Source organism: Ascidia mentula, chromosome 3 (genome assembly GCF_947561715.1).
Source record: "Ascidia mentula chromosome 3, kaAscMent1.1, whole genome shotgun sequence".
NCBI lineage: Eukaryota > Metazoa > Chordata > Ascidiacea > Phlebobranchia > Ascidiidae > Ascidia > Ascidia mentula.
The window spans coordinates 1,735,672-1,756,134 of record NC_138568.1 but is presented as its reverse complement, the minus strand read 5'-3'; the positions used below and the strand labels follow the sequence as shown (position 1 = coordinate 1,756,134).

The 20,463-nt window shown below is 41.0% G+C and overlaps 4 protein-coding genes across 34 annotated transcripts in view; 3 read left to right on the top strand and 1 right to left on the bottom strand.

The window, feature by feature from the left end:
- LOC145894913 (uncharacterized) overlaps positions 1-20,463 on the top strand; it is a 133,325-nt gene that overhangs the window by 27,278 nt on the left and 85,584 nt on the right. The gene's annotated exons all lie outside the window — the stretch shown is intronic.
- On the top strand, positions 3,677-7,819 carry LOC145894928 (cleavage stimulation factor subunit 2-like). The gene is made up of 10 exons (XM_082983649.1): positions 3,677-3,970; positions 4,073-4,151; positions 4,360-4,528; positions 5,080-5,229; positions 5,353-5,472; positions 5,623-5,691; positions 5,846-5,961; positions 6,547-6,686; positions 6,979-7,244; positions 7,537-7,819. Exons 1-10 carry the CDS (start codon positions 3,910-3,912, stop codon positions 7,651-7,653), a joined length of 1,287 nt encoding a protein of 428 aa, XP_082839775.1. The 5' UTR covers positions 3,677-3,909; the 3' UTR covers positions 7,654-7,819.
- LOC145894515 (kynureninase-like) lies at positions 11,189-13,147 on the bottom strand. Its single transcript, XM_082983133.1, has 6 exons — positions 12,986-13,147; positions 12,729-12,833; positions 12,417-12,539; positions 12,042-12,239; positions 11,710-11,865; positions 11,189-11,317 (listed from the first exon to the last, which is right to left on the bottom strand). The coding sequence occupies exons 1-6, from the start codon at positions 13,145-13,147 to the stop codon at positions 11,189-11,191; spliced, it is 873 nt and encodes a 290-aa protein (XP_082839259.1).
- LOC145894514 (uncharacterized) lies at positions 13,326-18,008 on the top strand. Its single transcript, XM_082983131.1, has 4 exons — positions 13,326-15,410; positions 15,528-16,041; positions 16,109-16,556; positions 16,613-18,008. Exons 1-4 carry the CDS (start codon positions 13,326-13,328, stop codon positions 18,006-18,008), a joined length of 4,443 nt encoding a protein of 1,480 aa, XP_082839257.1.

The window sequence follows — 20,463 nt, the reverse complement described above, 5'->3', positions numbered from 1 at the left end:
CCACTGCGCAGGTCCTTACTTGGCGATCACAGCTAACGTATCGCGATCATGAGGTTTGCAGGCTTGGCAGCTCCGGCAATGCAGCCTAGCTGGATCAGCCACTTTTATACGGTGGTAGAGATCCCCTACGTATATGTGAAGGTTGCCTGGCAAGTTGTGCGCTTGCGCACCAGTGTACCTTGGCCACAATATACCCCGTGAAACCACTGAGCTCCTGTAGCTCAGTCGGTAGAACGTTGGTCCTGGTTGGCCCAGGGTCGTGAGTTCAAACCTCACCGTGAGCTTGATGTTTTAAATCTCGCTCCGACTTGTCAGGAAAAAGTGTATAATCCAGCTAGGCTGCAATGCCTGGACTGCGAAACCTGTAAACATTATAGATTCAGCAACATATAATATTTTTGGATTTTTATTCTGGAAATTTCTTCGACGAGTGCCCGGTGGAACAATATGATTGCATCTGGCACTTTCGTTGCAGATTACACGTCTTGCAAGATAAATTTTTTAGGTCAAACGAAATAAACAAATTCCTGTTGAAATGAACTGTTTCCAGTACACAATTGTAAGGACGGTCCCACGCTAAATTAAAACAGGCGATCTCATCTTGTCGTGTTGACGCTCAATATAGAACTTTACCCCCTCCATTTTTTAAAGTGTACGAACAACGACTCCACGTGAGTAGTATATAGCTAACATAGGAGAGAATCCCAGAGACTTCCTTCCTTGATGTGCAATACAATACAATTCTCCCTGAACTGGAAAGATGGAAGAGAAAAAACCCTCTCTATCTGTGAATCTGTTTTAAGTCATGTCCCCGGTCTGACCCTTGTCCGTCGAGTTATTAGCCGTTTACATCTCAGTGTACCTCTCCTTGTTTGATCTCGACCATTGCAAAACTAAATCGTTTATATAGCGATTGAAATGCTTCCTGTATGATTTGGACGAAGTCTAAATCGCTTCATGATTTAATGTACCTACAAAGGTCGTATGTGATTAGACGAGTTGAATAATTGCGTGAATCTTGTGTGCTGCTTATGGGCAATGAAATCACAAGTGGTTCGTCAATATTCTAGATGTCGCACGCGTTATTTCCTTCATTCTGTCAAAATCATTTTACAATTCTCTTTTAGAAGCTAAACTTGGTGTGAAATTTTAGTCTCCGCGCCATTATGCTCACAAACAACCTCTATGCCGTCACACTCAATGACCTGGGGTTAAGGCCATTTTGCTGTGAATTGTGAGCTGGTTGGTATTTTAACTTATATCACGCTAACCTGCTCTGAGTTTCGTCTTTTACTTCTCTCTTGTGTAAATCCGTCAACAGAGGTTTATCGTACAAAGTTATCCGCCTTCCTAACAATTTTGAACGACAGATTTTGTGACAATACTTTTACTTCCGCACAAAACATTACTTTCAACATTTACGTGCGACTTATATTAATTTTTGACTGATTACAATCGAGTATTTCCACATTACATTGTTTTCTGATACATTATGTCGTGAATTCTGACAACCCTTTGTTGATTTTTGAACGAAGATATTTTTATGTTCGTAACTAAAATATTTGATGACGTGAACAACCGATCTTCCACCAACTACGGTTCGGTTTCATCGGCGCACGTATTTTTGCTTATTTTTGCTTCAAACCAATCTGTATCTATCTATGGGTTTGATGAAGTTATAACGGGTGGAAGTGGAAGGTTTATGTTGTAAATATTTGAACATTGAATGTTGGTTTTTGTGCAATCGTTATTGTGAATCATTGCTGCTCGATGTCGCCACCCAGCGCTTAACCGATGCTGTCAATTGCTTATGGGGAATCCCCGACATATGTTGTACATACTTTTTCAATACAAAGTGCTTGCGGTTGGGAAGTGATATTTGTAAAGACATCTGTTAAGTTGTATTGAAAGGTGGGTTACATTGTGCAGCTAGCACCGGGATACGACCGACATTCATTAGGTTTGTTTTTCAATGTTTAAGTGTTGATTTGCCCGATGTCACCCAATACATTTTTCTTTTTACCACAGCGATGTTCGTAACCCGGTTATCCTGGCTTTCTGCTTGATAAGCTTGACTGACGTAACCCAACATTATTTTTACCCGATGTATTGATTAGCACGACATCTAGTGTAAGTTTGTGGAAAGATATTTTGCCGGTAAATGTCGCTTTTATCGACTGTGACTAAAACAAACCTGCCAATCATGCCTTTGCATGAAACATTGTCACTTCCTGAGGTTATTTATTACAACAATATCACCAAGAATAGGGGGTGAAATGTTTCAGTGTCTCCGGTACTTTCCGGGAATAAAACTAGGAACAATGGAGTTGGCTACAAATACTGCCTTTGGTTGTGTGTGTTGTGTGTACTTTGTAGCGTGAAAGCGGTAATAGACTAAAAACTTCTTTAAAGTTGTAGTCGCAAGGTGTGTTGAAAAAATTAAAGGTGGGTGTGAAACTTAAAACTTGTGGTGAATTTTTGAATTACCCTCGTGCTGTCCGCCGCCTTCGGAATCTTCTTCGATCGACGGAAGAAAATTGTTGAGAACTACTTTTATGGTGGCAGAAAGAAGTCACCAGTAAGTCCAAACATAAAATTTAATATTCCTCTGAAGTCCACGGTAAAGAAGCAGTTTTACCAACATCGTGTGTGACGCAGTTAGAAAGTTTGCGTTTCATAACCAATGTTTTTTATACGTAAACTTTGAAGTCTATCATAGGTACAAGAATGTAAGCCTTCACTAAGGAAACGGATGGTTGTGTATTTTTGGCCTGCACTGGTTTGCAAAATATGAGCGTGAATAGGAATATGGGTTTTCAATTCAATTATTGGTTTAGAGTTAGTAATTGATAGAGGTATAAATGAAGCTTACCCTTGTTAGAGAGTTAATACCAGTAATAGAATTTATAGTAACTAGTGACCAGTTTACAACCATACAAAACCAATAAAGTCGTTTTACAGTGCTGCCCGGTCAGACCCTTTTCGTTGCGATATACTTTATAGGTCTTTAAAAACTCAATGGTAATGTGATCTAAATGCTCTAAGCCTAATCTACGCCAATTTTTAAAAAAATCTATGGCCCGGAACATTATTAAATTGGTACTTCTATGCAGAGCCGCAAATGCTCGCAGTGTACGCTTTGACGAACGGAAAATACTACTACACCGGGTCACGAAGTTTTTTCCAAACCTGATCTACATATAAGTATGTGTAAAACAGAGATCTCTGCAAATTTTAATGATTAGGCGTGAACAGGGCCACCGCCTGTTATTTTTGTTTATAAATTTGAGTTAAAATACTACACAAAATCGTAGCTTTAATATTCGCACAGATTTCTGTGTTACGTAGGCTTATATGTGGATCAAGTTTGGAAAAAACTTTGTGACTCGGTGTAAAAGTATCTTCCTTGACGAAAAATGCTGGGATTCACACAGCGTGACCGCGGTCAAACCCATTTCGTTGCGATATACTTTGTAGGTGTTTTAAGATTGCAATTACATAAGTATAGATAATGTTTTATAAATATTGGAGATTTTGTTGATTAATTTTGTTACGAGTTAATTTATAATTTGTGTGAACACAATCGTCGTGTTCACTCATGCGTGAAATAATTTCGCTTTTAACCAATTTTCATTTCGCCGAAATAACGCTGTTGCTGCGGCGTGTGTATGCAAATGCAGGTGCTTTGTTTTATTAGATTGGGTGAAATTAGGACTTTATAATAAAATTTCAGCTTAAAGAAACGCGCACCTTATATTTGACTGCCATGTATTTGTTATTAACTACTGACTAGTACTTCGTATGTGAAATTGCCAGTTTCCACCAAACCATCAGTCGCGATCAGCAGGAAAGTGTGCGTTTACTTTGTTTATTTTGTACTTTATAAGACTCGAATGACAGAAAACGATAATGTTTGGCTTAAGAGACCGTGATCCAGTCGACTACGAAAGATCTGTCAGATCCGTTTTCGGTAAGTATTGTGGACTCGTGCATTTTTTGATTCATGCATTTTTTTCCTCTGTCGATTATGTCCGTTTTTTACATTAATGGTTTGACATAAAACTGTTTACAGTTGGAAATATACCTTATGAGTCAACAGAAGAAGAGCTGAAAGATATTTTTAATGAAGTTGGCAACGTCATTAGTTTTCGGTATGTGCTTTTGTATGTGTGACTGCAGGCATTTGCAAGAGTAGTCCTATATTCAGACTCATAAATTGTATAGTGCTATTCTTGCTGCCAGGCATAGTAATTAATAAGAATTGTTCTTCCAGCACTAATAAACATTTTCATAACTTAAGTGCCAGAAGAAAATTTTTATTAATCATAAATTTATATTATTATGTTTATATTAATGTAGCCTCGTATTTGAGCGCGAGTCTGGCAAGCCAAAGGGATATGGATTCGCTGAGTATCAAGATCAGGAGACTGCTATGAGTGCGATGAGAAATCTTAATGGAAGGGAGTTACACGGCCGACCACTGAGAGTTGATCACGCAACAAGTGAAAAGAACCGCAATAACTTTCAGGTATGGATAATTGCTGTTAATAATTGCACTGAGTGTTAATGTAAACTGTACTCTTTGCAATTATATATATACTGCAACATTAATTCGATGTCTGATGCAATTTAACCTAATCTTGTTTTGCCTTTGGAACATTTTCATCCAGATATATTTAGCTATATTATGCATTGGGTCTTGTCATTTTGAATTTACATGTGGATTGAAAAAAAATTTCAGCAAAAAATAGTTTTTGAGAAAATGAGGGCAAATAACCAGTGATGTCAGTCTTATGCAAATAAAACTTGCAAACTTAAAGAATAAATACTCCTTGTAGATTTATAATTACTGTGTAAGTGCAGTGAATCATTCCTCATGCATTGTTCGAGTAAAAGTTTGAGAACCAATGCATTAGCTAGGTCACCACCATAGGTATGTATTTATGCATGGCAGACGAAACGCCAGGAAAATAAAGGATGATAATTTATGCCAGGAGAGGAGTTCTGTTTAAATTGTAGTGTGCCTGACAGCAAAATCAGCACAATATTCATGATGTGCAATCATTGTGTTTTTCACAGGAAGAAGTAAACCACTTCAGGGCCATGGGTCCCCCAGTGGAGTCGGAATACGGGGAACCAACTCCATCTCAAGATGCCCCAGAAGCTATCAGCAAGGCTGTTGCAAGCCTCCCCCCTGAACAAATGTTCGAGCTCATGAAACAAATGAAGGCAACATATTTTTTTGTTGTTTTTCTTCAGAATTAATCTTAGAATATATATGTTTCAAAACATCCATGAGAACTTTATAAGAATATTGGGATTTTGCTAATCTGTGCTTTTGAACTATTGTAGCAATGCATTCAAAACAACCCAGTAGAGGCCAGAAACATGCTGCTTCAAAACCCACAACTGGCATATGCTTTGTTGCAAGCTCAAGTTGTTATGAGGATTGTGGATCCAGAAATTGCCATGGTAACGAAACAGCTATAATAAAATATTCAAAAGAAAGAACTAAATATTTTGTTGAAATTGAAAATTATAATGTTGAAACAATGAAAAAAATATTTGAATATTGTGCATTTATTTTTTTTTTTTGCCTACTAATACTACTTCTACGTGTAGAAAATGCTGCACAGACAAAATCCAGTTCAACCTCTCATTCCAGCGTCTGAAGGTCCTCGTCCAGAATCCGTAAGCAAATTTTTGTCACCAAAGTTTTGTGTTTGCTTTTAAGAAATGTATTTTGTCTTACGCAATGGAAGAAATGTATTTGTCATTATCGCTATCCACAGCTAATTTATATGATATGCTTCATAAATTGATCCAGTTGTTGTAATGATTGTAGGACGCAAGGCCCAATGGTAGTCCACTGCCTGGGCTCGGAGGTGGCCGGGATGGTGAACGCATGAGAGAGCCCCCACCTGGTAGGGGACACCCAATGGAAGTTGGCCCAGGAGATAGGTGGGAATTTACGTGTTTAATCTGATAGTGATACTATGCATCTGCAAAGAGTTTTCCATGGGCTGTTATGTTGGACATAGAAGGGCATTATTTGGCCTGAGAAACATGTACTCTTTTTTACTATGGTATCTTTTTGATATTTTTTATAAACAAGAACGTAGGAGTGGGCAACTTTTTCCGCTTGTGGGCCAAAAAGTATCAAAAATTTGGGATTGAACCACATGAGTAAATGTGTACAAAGAGATTTTACACAGCAGTTTATAAACTAACAGACTTGTAATTATTAATGCTTAAATGCTGTAACTGAAAAGCATACAAATAATGGCAGCCATATCCAACAGTGATTTTACCTAAGGCCCCAGTTTGCTCATATCCGACATAAACGAACAATAAATTTGGTGAAGTTGCATGGTCACTGATCAACTAATGGTTGTATTAAGTCTGGCAAACACAAAATTGACAATGGAAAATGTGTACTTATAGATAATATTTGCCACAGTTAAAACATCATGGTTCTGTAAAATTCGATGTTGGAATAAACGCTTTACTATGTTGTTTAAAACTAACAACCATTTTACAATTCAGAGGTCCAAGAAGAATGGAGGTGGACATGCAAGTTATAGAAAGAGTGCCCGTGGATCATGGCATGGGCGACCTGATGGATCGTCACAGACCACCACATGTGGATGAAGGTTTTGGTCGAGGATTTCCACCCAATCCAAGAGGTAGAATGACCACATTCTTACATGGAGATTAGTTGTGAAAATCAATTAGTTGTTGTCTTCGTTGGTTTAAGAAGTGCAAAGGTCAAAAATACACAGACAAATTTTGCGCTACCTTTGTCCAATTAGTGTTTCTAAAGCAATGTGTATCTACACCAAAATGGACCACAGACTGTGAATTATTTTATGGTGCATTTTGCAAGTATGCTGACTACTGTGACACCAATGCCAAGAGAATGCCTGTAGGCGGTACAGTTTATAACACATTCTGTTAACTTGTAATTGTTGCCACTAGATGAGCGGGGCTTCCCCGATCGTGGGCCCCCAGAACGCGGTAGCTCGCATGAACGAGGGCGTTCGTCTCTGGAACGAGGATTGTCTCCGAGAGATCATCCGATGGATCGTGGAGGAAGACCTCCGATGGATCGCCCAGGAATGGGTGGGGATCCTGCACGACATCCTCCTCCACCCCCAGAAAGAAGCGATCCAAGAAGGGGAAGGCATCCTCCTGTGCAGGAGGATGCCCCTATGGATCCATCAGCAGAACAGGATCAGGAAAAGGTTCGTTGTTGCATTGTGATACAAATCGGAAGTTCAATTATTGTGGAAATGAATAGTGAATGTATGTTTTATATTTTTGCATCAGCTGAAGTTCTGTATTTGTATATGTACAAAAAAGTCAGCCCACAATAAATCTTAGACACATGCCCAAATCTAAAAACAACTTTGGTCAAATTGTGAATAAAATGTGTAGTTTTGTGGTCAATGTTTTCGTTCACTTTTAACACTTAAAAAGTCAATTAAATATATTTTAGGATAAAAGGTAAAAACTTTTGCCATCATGTGTTTCCAGGCCGCTCTGATCATGCAAGTCCTCCAGTTAACTCCAGAACAGATCCGGATGCTCCCTGATGAGCAGAGGCGCAGCATCCTTGCTCTCAAGGATCAGTTGCAAGGAGGAAGGCCATGAAGACCGTTACCACAGAAACATTCTTTCTTTTTTAAGAAAACTGCCAGTTTCAGATGTAGTTGTCGTGGATGCGACGGATTTTGTCCCAATACCATTCACATGTTGGTGCCGATTAAAACGTATCAACTGTTTGTACAAAAATAATTCGCTAATAAACACTTTGTTGGTCGTATTTACTGCTTCGTGCGCCATCGCATATGCATGTAGTGGCGTGCCGAATTGATCTTTTTCTGCACGTTGGCTTTCGTGCTACAACATGCATTTGCGACAACGTGGGTGTCGGACTCCATATCTAAAATAACGGAAATCGGTTCTAAAGTCACATTTTAATTTGTGAGCAATGGAGCTAATAATGATTTTAGCGAGCTGCAGACAGGGTCGGTATTTCGAGCTACCGTCTTGCCAGCTAAATAGCCAACATTTACTTCCGTGGTAAAATATAAATTTATTGGAAAAACTCTAACATTCGTTAGGTGGAAATCAGGATTTGCGGAAAAGTTTTTTTTTTGTACTTCTACTGACGACCAGTACATTCTGTACAATACGTCATATCATTCTGTGTAACATAAGTCGAGCGCTAAATTCGAAAGACTTTTGTCCAGAAGTCACTGCTTCAGTTTAACTTCTATCTGTAAAGTAGACTTTGGCTACGCCAGACTCACGGCATTCTTCCGTATCTTATATCTGGCAGTATCACCAAATGAATATGCATTGCAATTTCAGGTATTTCAAACGATCATTTGGTTACAGTGGAATGGCAACCAAAAGTGGGTTATAAGTGTTTTTGCTCTGAAAAACGTGGTTTCCTTACAAACACCAAACCACTCTTCTGACTGCATGAAAAAAGGCGGATAAACCGTATATGTTCCTAATTTCTAATCCGACACAAAGTATGTTACAGCTTATTTTACTGTGTGGAAAGTGGGTAGCAGTATATACTGTTCTTGTCTGTGCCTTTAAAGAACTTTCCAATACGAGGTCGATGCTTCTCTACGCAAACAGGGAGTTGGTTTTAATCTTGGCGATTCTTACAGTGGCGACAAATGTATGTTCGGGGTAAGAATGTGTATAAAGGTCATATTTTACTTGCTTTACTCGATTTAAACAGGAGGAATCAACTTGGAATGTGGCAAAATTTGGGAACCACACCCGTAATATTGAGAACGAGGTAAAAAGTAATTGGTGCCATTTTACACGAACTTGGTGACGATGAAAGGTTTTCTTATGGATATATGTCGAAGCGCATGGGAAGGTTGCTTTCTTCCGACTATTTTTCGGTGTGAGCGTTGTATGCCCGGGAAACGAATCACAACACTATCATATGTTTCCTATCACGTAGCTCGTTTTTTTGTTAAAATTATTTGATCACAGGAAGAAAATAAAATTTTACTTTATTTTATTTTTTTTCGTTTATTTTCCAACATACGCTCGTCCCAATGTGTAGGACATCGAATTAAGATTGCAGATAAACCAAAATCCCAATAAAAGAAGCCAAAACGGTTTCTTAATATCAAATGCACACAGATGCCTTCTTTAACGATTGATCACATATAAATTCCAATCATTAAAAAACAAAATTTTATACAAATAAAAAATGGAAAAAAGTACATGTGATTGACGGGTATAATTCACCTAAACCGTCATTCTGAAATTGTTTGTTAGCGAATCCACACATAAGAATAAAAGACCGAGTGGATGCCTTCATACCTCTTCCCGCCCCGGCAGTAAATTCGGGGTAGATCTTTTGAAACGACCAGTTTTGAACTGAATACGACATGACAGAATACACTTAAATTTTGCATCCTTCTGCTTTGTTTAAGGAAGAAGAAGAAGAAACATATGATATGGAGGAGAACTAGCCGGCCACAATGCAGATTTCCCGATCGAGTTAAAACAAATTTGTGACCCCTTGTTAAAAACAGACGCTAACTACTGTTTGGTCGTCATTAAAACAAAACAAATTCTAAACTTGAGTGCCAGAAAATGAATTGTCGTGGAAGAAATGAGTTTTAGAAATGCGAAGTTGTAATCCAATCTCTTCGACAGAAATCGCTCAGTTTTCAAAGCAAATGATCGTTCCCCCTTTCTAATACATGTGGACACACAAGACTTGTTTGAGTCTTAATTTCCTCTGGTATAAGCCCTTGCGGAATGAGATTTCCTGACCAACATTTACAAACCGTTTTCCGTTGCACCCTGTGGTTCGTCGCTTATACAGGACAGCAACGTATACCGCGATAGGTAGCGTTTAGTTTAGGCATAGAGTTCCTAGCTGAACCTCACTTTAGAGTTTATGGTCGAGACCCTTAAAAAGGCATGAGCCTTGGGGCTAGAATTTGGCAATCTTCTTTCTTCTGGTTTCGAACTAATCAATCTTCCACATAATATTTACAATTTTATTCTTACCAAGTGCCAATATGGAGACACAAGGCAGGCAATGTTAACTTCAATCCTTTTCACATAAGCAGTTTACGTGGCAACCAATAGATTATAAAAATGCCAGGTACAGCACATGCAAAAGCAAACGATGGTCAGATAGGAAATGGCCGCTCCAGTCAGGCGTGTGAAACAATGTTGTACAACATACATTGAAGGCAAAACAAACTTGCGTTGACATAGTCAGACTGGAGCCAACGCCAGCACAGACGGTATACGGGAAATTACACACAACACAACGACCATTTTGGCATCAATGACATAACAATATTACCTTTATGCATTATTTAATGTTCTTAATTATAAATCCATTACAGGACCATCAGAAACTACCAATCCAAAAAATCTGTTCAAGTATGCGCAAAATGCGAATAAACTTACTAGGGACAGAAATATTTTGTGTAAAGGCAATTTTAATTGAAACACGGTGATGGAATGAAATATTTCGGCGGAATTGACCGCACATAAGACTGTCAAGGCAAAATAATCTAAACCTTATGCGGGTACATGCGGTTGAAGTTTGCTTTCATGCAAACCCTGTCACTTCCCGCAATCTCCAACAACACACTGTGAATAAATCATATAACATTGCTTAAAATATTATATAATTTGTGGTCATGTGTGCCCCTACATTATATATTTACACAAAACGATATGGTGCCTCAACACATTTCTTCTTGCAAGAGAACTTTCCTCAGTATTTGTACGAATTGAGACACCTCGTGAAACGTGTTGTACATTGGAGCTGGGGCCACACGTACCATTGGGTGGCGAACTTCACAACTTACGTTGTGTTTGATCAGTTCCTCTTGAACCTGTGCAAAAAATACTCTGTGATATTAAAGCGTCGTTTAATGAAATGTTTCAAAATATTTATATCTTTCTGCCACAAATTAGCTGATCTAATTTCCGAGCGAACACGCTTTAAATAACATGCACTTTTCCGCGTGATAACGTGCACTTATATTATAACAATAGACCAGGGTACATGGTATAATAGCACTGGGAAAAAATGCATGACAGCTCCCTCAAATATCGAACCTTGTCTCTAACTTGTGCCCAATCCATCCTAAGGATATTCATCCGGGTTAGTTTGTATTTAAGAAAATGTTGATAAAACACAACCGGCATTGAGATATTTGTACGTACACCACACAGCAAAATCGACACCCCAGTCGTACACGTGAAGTTCGATGTTACCAACTGCATGCGCAAGGTCGAAACCAACCTAATCCAAAGGTTTGTTAGCCGTTTATAGGCGATCACAATGGCATTGTGTTGTTTCATCGGCAAGGTTGATAACTTATAAAAATGTGTGCATCCTAAATATATCATACAATAAACAGCAAATATGTCAAAAGATGGCTGCAACTAACCTTGTGTGTGTATTGTGATGACCTAAGGTTGATCACATGTATTTCCATACGTTTGTAAAAAAAAGATAATACCAACTACGATACTAATACGCATAATCACCCACCAAGCAGCAATCTTTGTTACACAAACCGGATTAGGTTGATCCGGGTAAATGTGTCGGTAAATTTCTATCCGGTTTAATCGAGGTGTGCAAATCTAATCAACTTTTTCGTTGTTAAATAGGTTTTCCATCCCGCAACCTACCATACAGCCCTTGCTGTGGGCTACTTGGGTGATTCTCTTCATGTCAAACACTTGTCCTGTAAAGAAATGTACCCCTGGCAGCATCACCAACGCAATCTCATCTCCGTGCTCCTCTATCATAGCAATGACGTCACCCATCTCCCATATGCCGTTTTTCTGTTTAATATTAACATAGGGAAAGTATCATTTTGAGAGGTAGAACAGGAAAATCGCTTCTACATTTCTATAGAAGGAAACTCAATGTAAAATTGGGTAACACCAATTGCCGGTCTATGTGGCTCAAATTATGTTTTACGCTTAAAAAAACTCATATCACTCAATGATCTTGGCACTCGTACTTGTCGCCTGGCAACCATAATCATGCTGTCACGTGGGTCGTAACCTTTCATGCGTATCTGTGACTCGACAGTGTAGTGATCGGATGGGAAGGCTTTCGATTCCAATAAGATTTTATGCCTCTTAGCAGTTGGTCGATAAAATGAGACAAGCATTAGATGAAGATTAACTGTTAGTCCGTTCATTGCTGCCACCTGTAAAATATATATGAGTGTGATTTCGGCCTTTCCTTGGTCAAACATCAAATGAAGCGTGCTATTAAATTTGTTTTTTTTCATTTTCAAAATTGGATTAGATTTTGGTTGGTTATAAGAATGCACAATTGACTTAAAATTATCCGATTTTCGACACCCGATTCACACATATCTTACTTCGTCCACATGAGCGCCAACTAACCGTGCCATTCCTTCTGTGACGTAATCGTCACACCAGGTGGCGGGCAAGTGACCCCTCGTCCTACAGTCGTTTCCGGTGGTTCCCCACGTATCCAGGATCTAAACAAATAACGATCAGTAGCATAAAAGAAACAGTAGCTTTTTACTACACGATCAGCCTGGCTTTTTATCAGGAATATATATTTTGCTCCATGGGCATCTTCAATTCCTTACAGTAAATATAATAAAATGATTTCATCAGCAAGTGAGTTAAAACCGGTATTAATGCCATTACTTTTACAGGCTTACCTTGAAAATTTCTTCAGCCAGGCATTTAGGTTGCAATCCTAACCCGTTTCCAGAGAAGTAGAAGCATTTTTCCAAAGGTGTTCTTTCAGCTGAAGAAAACGACTGGTTAGTGAAAGAAAACTTCTCAACCTTTAAAACAGTAAGCAGCTGAAGAATTTACGATATGCCGGAAAACGTATACGTTTTAAAGCCTGTCGATTTTGCTTCAACACAGATTCACCCTGTGCCTATATCAACACTGATTAACCTGTGCCTATTGTGTGAGGTATTATGTATTCGTCCCTGAGATGTGAGATCGGGTCATTTTCGTCCAGATATTCCTGAAATTCTTTGCTCGTGATTTCAAAGTTGTTCCTCGCCGATATTTCCTCCAGGACTTCGTTACAACTTTTAGTGTTTCGTTTCTCAAACATTGCCATAATGTATCTGTGTAAGTGACCTTAAAATTATTGAAGCGGCTATTCTGTAAGTCTTCTGGTGTTGGCGCTTTAGTAATATTGACATTAGTTGTTACAGCGAGATCCGCCGGAAATAAAAGAGAAAAATCAAGTGTTTGAGTCCGACGATGTCAAGGGTAACGACGAGGTGAAGGTGGTAATGGACAGTCCAACCTCTTCATGCAGTGAACCTAAGTCAAAACCGGATGTGGCGAATCATGAGCCGGAGGTGAGTGACTTGTACCGTGTTGCTGCTGTGTTAAAGGCAGGAATGGACCTTCCCAGACCAGAATTGTTGTATTTCGAAGGTGATCCACTAATCTATACGCGTTTCATGATAAGCTTTGACGAAAATATTGGTCGTCGCGTAGACTATGACAGCGCAAAGCTGAACTACCTGATTCAGTACTGTCGTAAGGAAGCGTATGACATGATCTCCTTTTGTATTGGTCTGGAACCTACGTATGGTTACAGAAAGGCCCGAGAGTTGCTATACGAACGGTACGGTCGTCCTCTTGTAATCGCACGTGCGTACGTGGAAAAGTTAGGTCATTGGCCTTACCTGAGATCCGATGATGCCGACGAATTGTCGGAACTTGCACGAGCCTTAGAGGAGGGTTTGGTGACTCTGACTCATCTGGGATACTTTGCAGACATCAACAACTTTGAAAATATGTTGAACATAGTAAAGCGGTTGCTGTTCACAATGCAGGGCCGATGGCGTAGACACGCAGCCGGCATTAAAAGAAGTGGGGAAGAGCCTCGTTTCTGTCACCTTGTTGAGTTTGTTAAGAATGAAGCTTATATTGGGAACACGATGTTTGGTCGTATGTTAGGTAGGACTCGGAAGGACAGGGATATGCAGCAGAAGCGTAACAAAGGTCTTCCGACGAAGATAAGAGCATCGACCAACGCAACATCGGTTGCTCCAAGAAACGACAGAAAGTTCGAACCGAGCACCACTCAGAAATCAGGATGTCCTCTGTGCAGCAAATCGCACGACCTTGCGAATTGTGACTTATTTAAACGAAAATTCTTCGTTGAGCGTAGGAAGTTTCTTCATCAAGCTCGGCTGTGTGATAATTGTTTTATGAAAGGCCACATAGCAAGAACTTGTAGTTTGCCAAGTTCTTGTACGATCAGCGGATGTCGCGGAAAGCATCACAATCTTTTGCACTGGACGGAATGGAAGACGTCTTCAACTGCGCCCGTATGCGAAGCATCTACGCAGTCTTCAGTGGAGACAACGTCATCGTCAAGTGCAACTGTCAGCTGGACTTGTATGAGCACTCATGTGGAAAGCGTCTATCTTAATATTGTTCCGGTAAAGGTTACGGGCAGTAATGGCAGGGAGCTGGAAACGTATGCCTTTTTGGATCAAGGATCGACAACAACCTTGTGTGATGAAAGGCTGATCAAGCAGCTAGACGTCGTGGGGAAGAAGACAACGTACTCCTTGACTACAGTAAGTGATAGGTCACAGAAAAGGGAGGGTTTGGCCGTCGATCTGACAGTAGCGTCGATTGATGGAAAGGAATCCGTACAATTGCATGACGTTTTGAGTGTAAACAGTTTGCCGGTTTCTCCGAACAAAGTCCCAGAAGGATCGCTTTGGCGGTGGCCTCATTTACGCGATGTGGAGTTTCCTGTTTTGCCCCATGGGGAAGTAATGTTGCTGATTGGAGCCAACGTTCCCGAGGTGTTCTGGATCAACGATGAAAGAAGAGGCGGACGAAAGGAGCCAAGTGCCGTGCGTTCTATGCTTGGTTGGTCACTTGTGGGTCCGTGCCATGGTCGTGGTTCAGATGATTCACAGGTATGTGTGAATTTTGTAAACTCACAGGACGAAATGTTGCACCAACAAATAAAGTGCATGTGGGAAAGCGACTTCGGTCCTACCGCGCTGTCACCTGGAACGACACTGTCGAAAGAAGACAGGTATGCATTGAAGCAGATGGAAGGCTCAGTCAAGCACCATGATGGACATTATCAGCTGCGATTGCCATGGAGGCCAGGTGCTCCAAACCTACCGAATAACCGCTCTATGGCAATAAAGCGTTTGTCATACTTAAAACGGCGATTGGAAAATAATTCACAGCTGCATGGAAAGTACAAGCAAACGTTGGATACCTACCTGAAGGAGGGATATGCCAGGCGTTTAAAGAGCGACGACAAGAATCCGGAGGATGGCGCTGTTTGGTACCTGCCGCATCACCCAGTGACACACCCGCAGAAACCGGGAAAGGTGAGGGTTGTCTTTGATTGTGCCGCCAGATTTCAGAATACGTCGCTAAACGATCAGCTTTTACAAGGACCAGATTTAATCAACAGCCTTTTTGGGACACTTGTTCGGTTTCGCTAGGAACCAGTAGCGTTGGTCGCTGACGTTGAAGCGATGTTTCATCAGGTGAGGGTGGACCAAGTTGATACATCCGTGCTGAGATTCGTTTGGTGGCCTGAAGCCGATTTGTCGTGCGAACCCAAAGACTACCAAATGCTGGTACATATATTTGGCGCAGCCTCGTCTCCTTGTTGTGCTGGGTTATGTTTACAAAAAACGGCTGAAGATAATAAAGGTAATTTTAGTCCCGAAGCGGTCGCAACCTTGAAACGAAATTTCTATGTGGACGATTGTTTGAAATCCGTCGAAACTGAAGATAAGGCGATCAAATTGGCTAGCGAGTTGCAGGATCTGTTGCAACTTCGAGGGTTTCGGCTCAGAAAATGGGTAAGCAACAGCGAGGCTGTGTTGTCGTCAATCCCAGCCGAATATAGATCCGTGCAGTCAATTGTGTTATATGCTGATATGAAGAACAAGGAACGTGTGCTGAGTGCTGTGGAATTATCGCTCCGACATGTTCGAATTCGACATCAAAGTTAAGAAGAAGCCTGCAACGATGAGAGGAATACTTTCTATGGTCAGTTCTTTGTTTGACCCTTTAGGATTCGTTGCACCGGTAATATTGCATGCACGAATGTTGTTGCAAGAACTTTGTAAAGAAAGGTATGACTGGGATCAGGAAGTTCCACCTGATATAGGAAAAAGGTGGCATGCATGGACTTCTGAACTTCCACGTCTATCGTGTATTAAGATTGAAAGGTGCTTCCAGACAACCGCACATGAAGTCGAAAGGTGTGAGCTGCACCACTTTGTAGATGCGTCTTCCAGTGGATACGGGACGGTCGCGTATTTGCGAACGGTTGATAAGCAAGGCAGCGTGCATTGTGCCTTTGTTGCTGGGAAGGCTCGCCTTGCACCTTTGAAGACAGTTTCCATACCCAGATTGGAATTGACGGCAGCTACCCTTGCTGTTAGAATGGATCAAGTTTTTAGGCAGGAGCTTGATCTGAGTGTTGAACAATCTTTTATTTTTGGACCGACTCGACTTCAGTTCTACAAAGCATAAACAATGTGAGTAAACGTTTTTGTACCTTTGTCGCCAACAGATTAGCAAAAATCGAAGAAGGGTCGGACGCGTCGCAGTGGAGGCATGTTCCTACTGAAAAGAACCCGGCCGATGATGCATCTCGCGGGTCTACTGTCAGGGCCTTTCTCGAAAACAAGCGTTGGTTCTCCGGGCCATTGTTTCTGTACAAAGACGAGAGTCGCTGGCCTGCGAATCCTATAAACGTCCGGGACATGCCCGAAGAATATTTGAACCTAAAGCCGAAGAAAACGATGGTTTTGCATGCTACTGAGGAGCGTCATTTGTTTGATGACTTGATTCAGCGCTATTCTTCATGGAAGAAGTTAAAGCAGGCAGTAGTGTGGCTCCAGCGGTTTGTGGACTATCTTCAATCTCGAAGAGAACCGCAGTCTAAGGGAATGACTGTCGCTGATCTTGCAAGGGCGGAAATCGCGATTGTTAAATATGTCCAGCGATGGGAATTTTCGGAAGAATTGGATGCACTGTGTAAGTGTGAAGACGTCGGTCGCGGTGAAAGGAAGAAGATTATGAAGAAACTTCCGTCAAAGGCATTGTACAGACTCAGTCCAGTCTTGATTGATGGCGTTTTGCGAGTGGGTGGTCGTCTGCAAAGGGCGCCAATACCATTCGACTTGAAGCACCCAATTGTCTTACCAAACGCACATCATATTACTACTTTAATCATACGCGAGTCTCACGCGAGTCTCAAGCCCAGACGCGTATTTAGTGATAATGGCACAAATTTTGTGGGTGCGGAGCGCATACTGCGCGAATCCCTGGAAAAATGGAACCCAAAACACGTCGAGGAACGTCTACGTCAGTGGGGCGTTGACTGGTCATTTAATCCACCCGCCGCCAGCCATATGGGTGGTGTCTGGGAACGCATGATTAGTTCAGTGCGCGAAATTTTGAACGTCTTGTTGGGACAACAGATGCCTTTCGACGAGACTCTGAGCACGCTGCTCGTCGAGGTCGAATACATCTTGAACTCGAGGCCTCTCACCCCTGTTAGTCTTGATCCGGCCGACAGAGAGCCGCTGACGCCGCATCACCTACTGTTGATTGGGCGACAAGAAACGTCGTCACCAGGAATATTTGTGAAAGAAGACAACTATGTTCGACGACACTGGCGCCAAGTCCAATATTTGGCAGACCAGTTTTGGATCCGATGGACAAACGAGTACCTACTGACGCTACAGACACGTCAGAAATGGCAATTTCCCGAAAGGAACCTCGAGGTTGATGATCTTGTCCTGTTGGTGGACACTTCGGCCCCACGAGGAAAATGGTTAACCGGAAGGATTTTCGAAACGTACCCGGATAAGTTCGGGTTCGTGCGCAGTGCTTTGGTGAAAACACACGCCGGGTCGTTCAAGCGACCAATCGCGAAGTTGTGCCTGATAATGAAGGCTTAAGTGTTTGTTTGTTCGTTCGTTTTCGTTCTCGCTGTTTGTGTGTTTAGATGTTCTCATGGGTTCGTACATCGTCGGGGGGTATGTTACAGCGAGAATTAACGCTTGGCTGATTTTACCCTTCACCGTGTTTGTATTCATCCGCGCATGTGGCTATCTTTAGGACGACATGTTGTGGGCGAGATTGTGCTGCTGTTGAATTGTACTGTTGTTAAAATGCTAACTATATATCTGGTTTATAGTCAAAATAAGGGTTAAAACGTTATTATATCTGAATTGAACGTTGGTGGAACCACTAGCCGCAGGCTAGTACAGACCTGGGTCACCCCACAGTTGGTACGTTTCCTTTTGTTTTGAACTTGTGAAGTGCTTTGACTCGGCGACATAATTTCCGAGTCTTGTATATTTGAAATTAATGATTAACGTGGATACAATTTGTAAACTGAATAAGGAGGCATATTTTGTTGTCCATTGTTTCACTACGTATATTGTGACGTGACAATCTGCTATTTATGATTGTTGTGGTTGCAGAAAAACCGCTACGCAACCTAATACACAAGACGACCAGGAGTGGATTGTCCTGTTGTTTATGAAGTTGGGTGGGCGCGATTTTGCCTAGTGGGACGACAGTGCAGGACCAGGCTGCGCACAAGCGGTCGTAACAATATGTTTAAATCGTTGCAAAACCTGTGAAGGCGTTAACATTGTTTCTACAAATAATATTAACTTGACATGTAGCCCTATATGCGGTCCTATATGATGGTGTGTCTACTTGTTATATTAACCAAGAACATGGTGAAGTCATTTAAAGGTGCCAGGGATTAAACTTTCAGATCTCAAAAACCTCCAGAACGTTGAACTCCTTTAAAAACATCATTAGTTCTATCAAATGCAGTGGAAATCTTTTCAAACGCGATTTCTTGCTCATTTGGAGATGCCTGTCGAAGTTTTTAATCTGTGGAACGCAGTTTGAGCGAAATGAAATTAATTTCATTCTAAAAAACCTGTAGTGTGGTTGAGAAGACTAACCAAACCGCTACCGATGGATAGAAACGAGTATTGTCAATCAGACACCACTAGGGGGGTACCACCACGACTTATACGAGTTTAGGGGGAGCATGACTATGTAAAGGGGGTCCACGAACACCTTTTTCGCTGATACTGTAATGTCATGTGACCTCACAAAGGGACAGCACCGGCACATTATTTACTCAAATGACATCATCAGATGGCTTGTCACCATAGCAACATGGTGATGCGGTAATATGTTTTATAAGATTTTATTTGTAATTTCATGGCTGCGAAACGAGTCAGTCAATAAACCTTGGAGTCGGGAAACGCTTCTAAGATTTGATCCCACGTGGCAACAGCTGGCAAGTCGGTGACGGCGTCAATATCGCTGTACATCTCTTTAAACACGCTATTATCATGTTTCCCATAGAAAATTTCCATCCATCCATCGCTGTTGTAACAGAATTCTTCAAAAGCATCATGCAAAGTGTAGCCCAAGACCCGTAAAGCTTTCATCGACTTGGTACCGGTTTTAGGCATGCCGGCGAAAATCAATTTCATTACGACTACTTGCTGATCTGTTTGAAACTTTAACAAAAAGCACGGACAAGATTAAAGAGTTATGACGATCCATTTTCAAATAGTATCGAATTTTTTTCACCTGCCACGAAAAATGTTCGTTGTTACGTTTACAACCTTTGACCACCAACGTCATGCAAGTTGATACTGAAGTAAAGCACCTTTGTTAACGCTGCAAAAGATAAGTTGCAATGCTCCCTTCTGTCTTTATTTGTCGGGTCAGTTGGTAAATTCATCCATAAAACGTGTTAATAATCTCACATTACAACCATGTATTACAAGGTATATGAGACATTCATGCCTTGGCCTAAACTATAAGTTCAAACTCACCTAAAGCTGATTCTTCATGTAACGCACTTAGATGCTAAACGCCCCGAGCTACTGTGTTCAGCCGGTCAGTGCTACTCTAGCGACCATTCTTATTCAGCAACGGTGAAGCTTCGTTGTAAAGCTTACCAACCAACCGTGTCCACATCCACACAACAGAAACTGCCTCTCGTGATGCTGGGTTGGTAGTAGCTGCTGGTAGGAAACTACTATTACACCATAACGCAGTCAGGTCACAAAACTGATCCACATACAAGTCTGTATAACATGTTTTGACAAAGCAGGCACCTGTTATTTTGGTTATAAATTTAAATTGAAATACAATAATTAATCTTACAAGTAATGGTCGTTTAAATTTGTATGTTACTTGGACTTTTATGCGGATCAGGGTTTTAAGCTGTGCCGTAAGACACGGTCTGTTCTTTGTTGCACAATGAAAAATATTCCCGGGTACTTTAGCGTCCATTTTGATGAATGTTTTAAATTTTGTGTTTGGGCAAAACATGATTGAATGAAATCGGTAATGGGAAAAATAGGACTG

Excerpts from the sequence above, each read along its gene's own strand:
- LOC145894928 (XM_082983649.1), top strand. The coding sequence starts at position 3,910 with ATGTTTGGCTTAAGAGACCGTGATCCAGTCGACTACGAAAGATCTGTC. Across the intron at positions 3,971-4,072 it reads ATCTGTCAGATCCGTTTTCG|TTGGAAATATACCTTATGAG; the intron begins GTAAGTATTGTG and ends AACTGTTTACAG. Across the intron at positions 4,152-4,359 it reads GGCAACGTCATTAGTTTTCG|CCTCGTATTTGAGCGCGAGT; the intron begins GTATGTGCTTTT and ends ATATTAATGTAG.
- LOC145894515 (XM_082983133.1), bottom strand. The coding sequence starts at position 13,147 with ATGGCAATGTTTGAGAAACGAAACACTAAAAGTTGTAACGAAGTCCTG. Across the intron at positions 12,240-12,416 it reads TTGGCGCTCATGTGGACGAA|GTGGCAGCAATGAACGGACT; the intron begins GTAAGATATGTG and ends TATATTTTACAG. Across the intron at positions 11,318-11,709 it reads CCCACAGCAAGGGCTGTATG|GTTGGTTTCGACCTTGCGCA; the intron begins GTAGGTTGCGGG and ends CCTTTGGATTAG.
- LOC145894514 (XM_082983131.1), top strand. The coding sequence starts at position 13,326 with ATGGACAGTCCAACCTCTTCATGCAGTGAACCTAAGTCAAAACCGGAT. Across the intron at positions 15,411-15,527 it reads ACCCGCAGAAACCGGGAAAG|GAACCAGTAGCGTTGGTCGC; the intron begins GTGAGGGTTGTC and ends CGGTTTCGCTAG. Across the intron at positions 16,042-16,108 it reads TGTTCGAATTCGACATCAAA|GATTCGTTGCACCGGTAATA; the intron begins GTTAAGAAGAAG and ends TTGACCCTTTAG.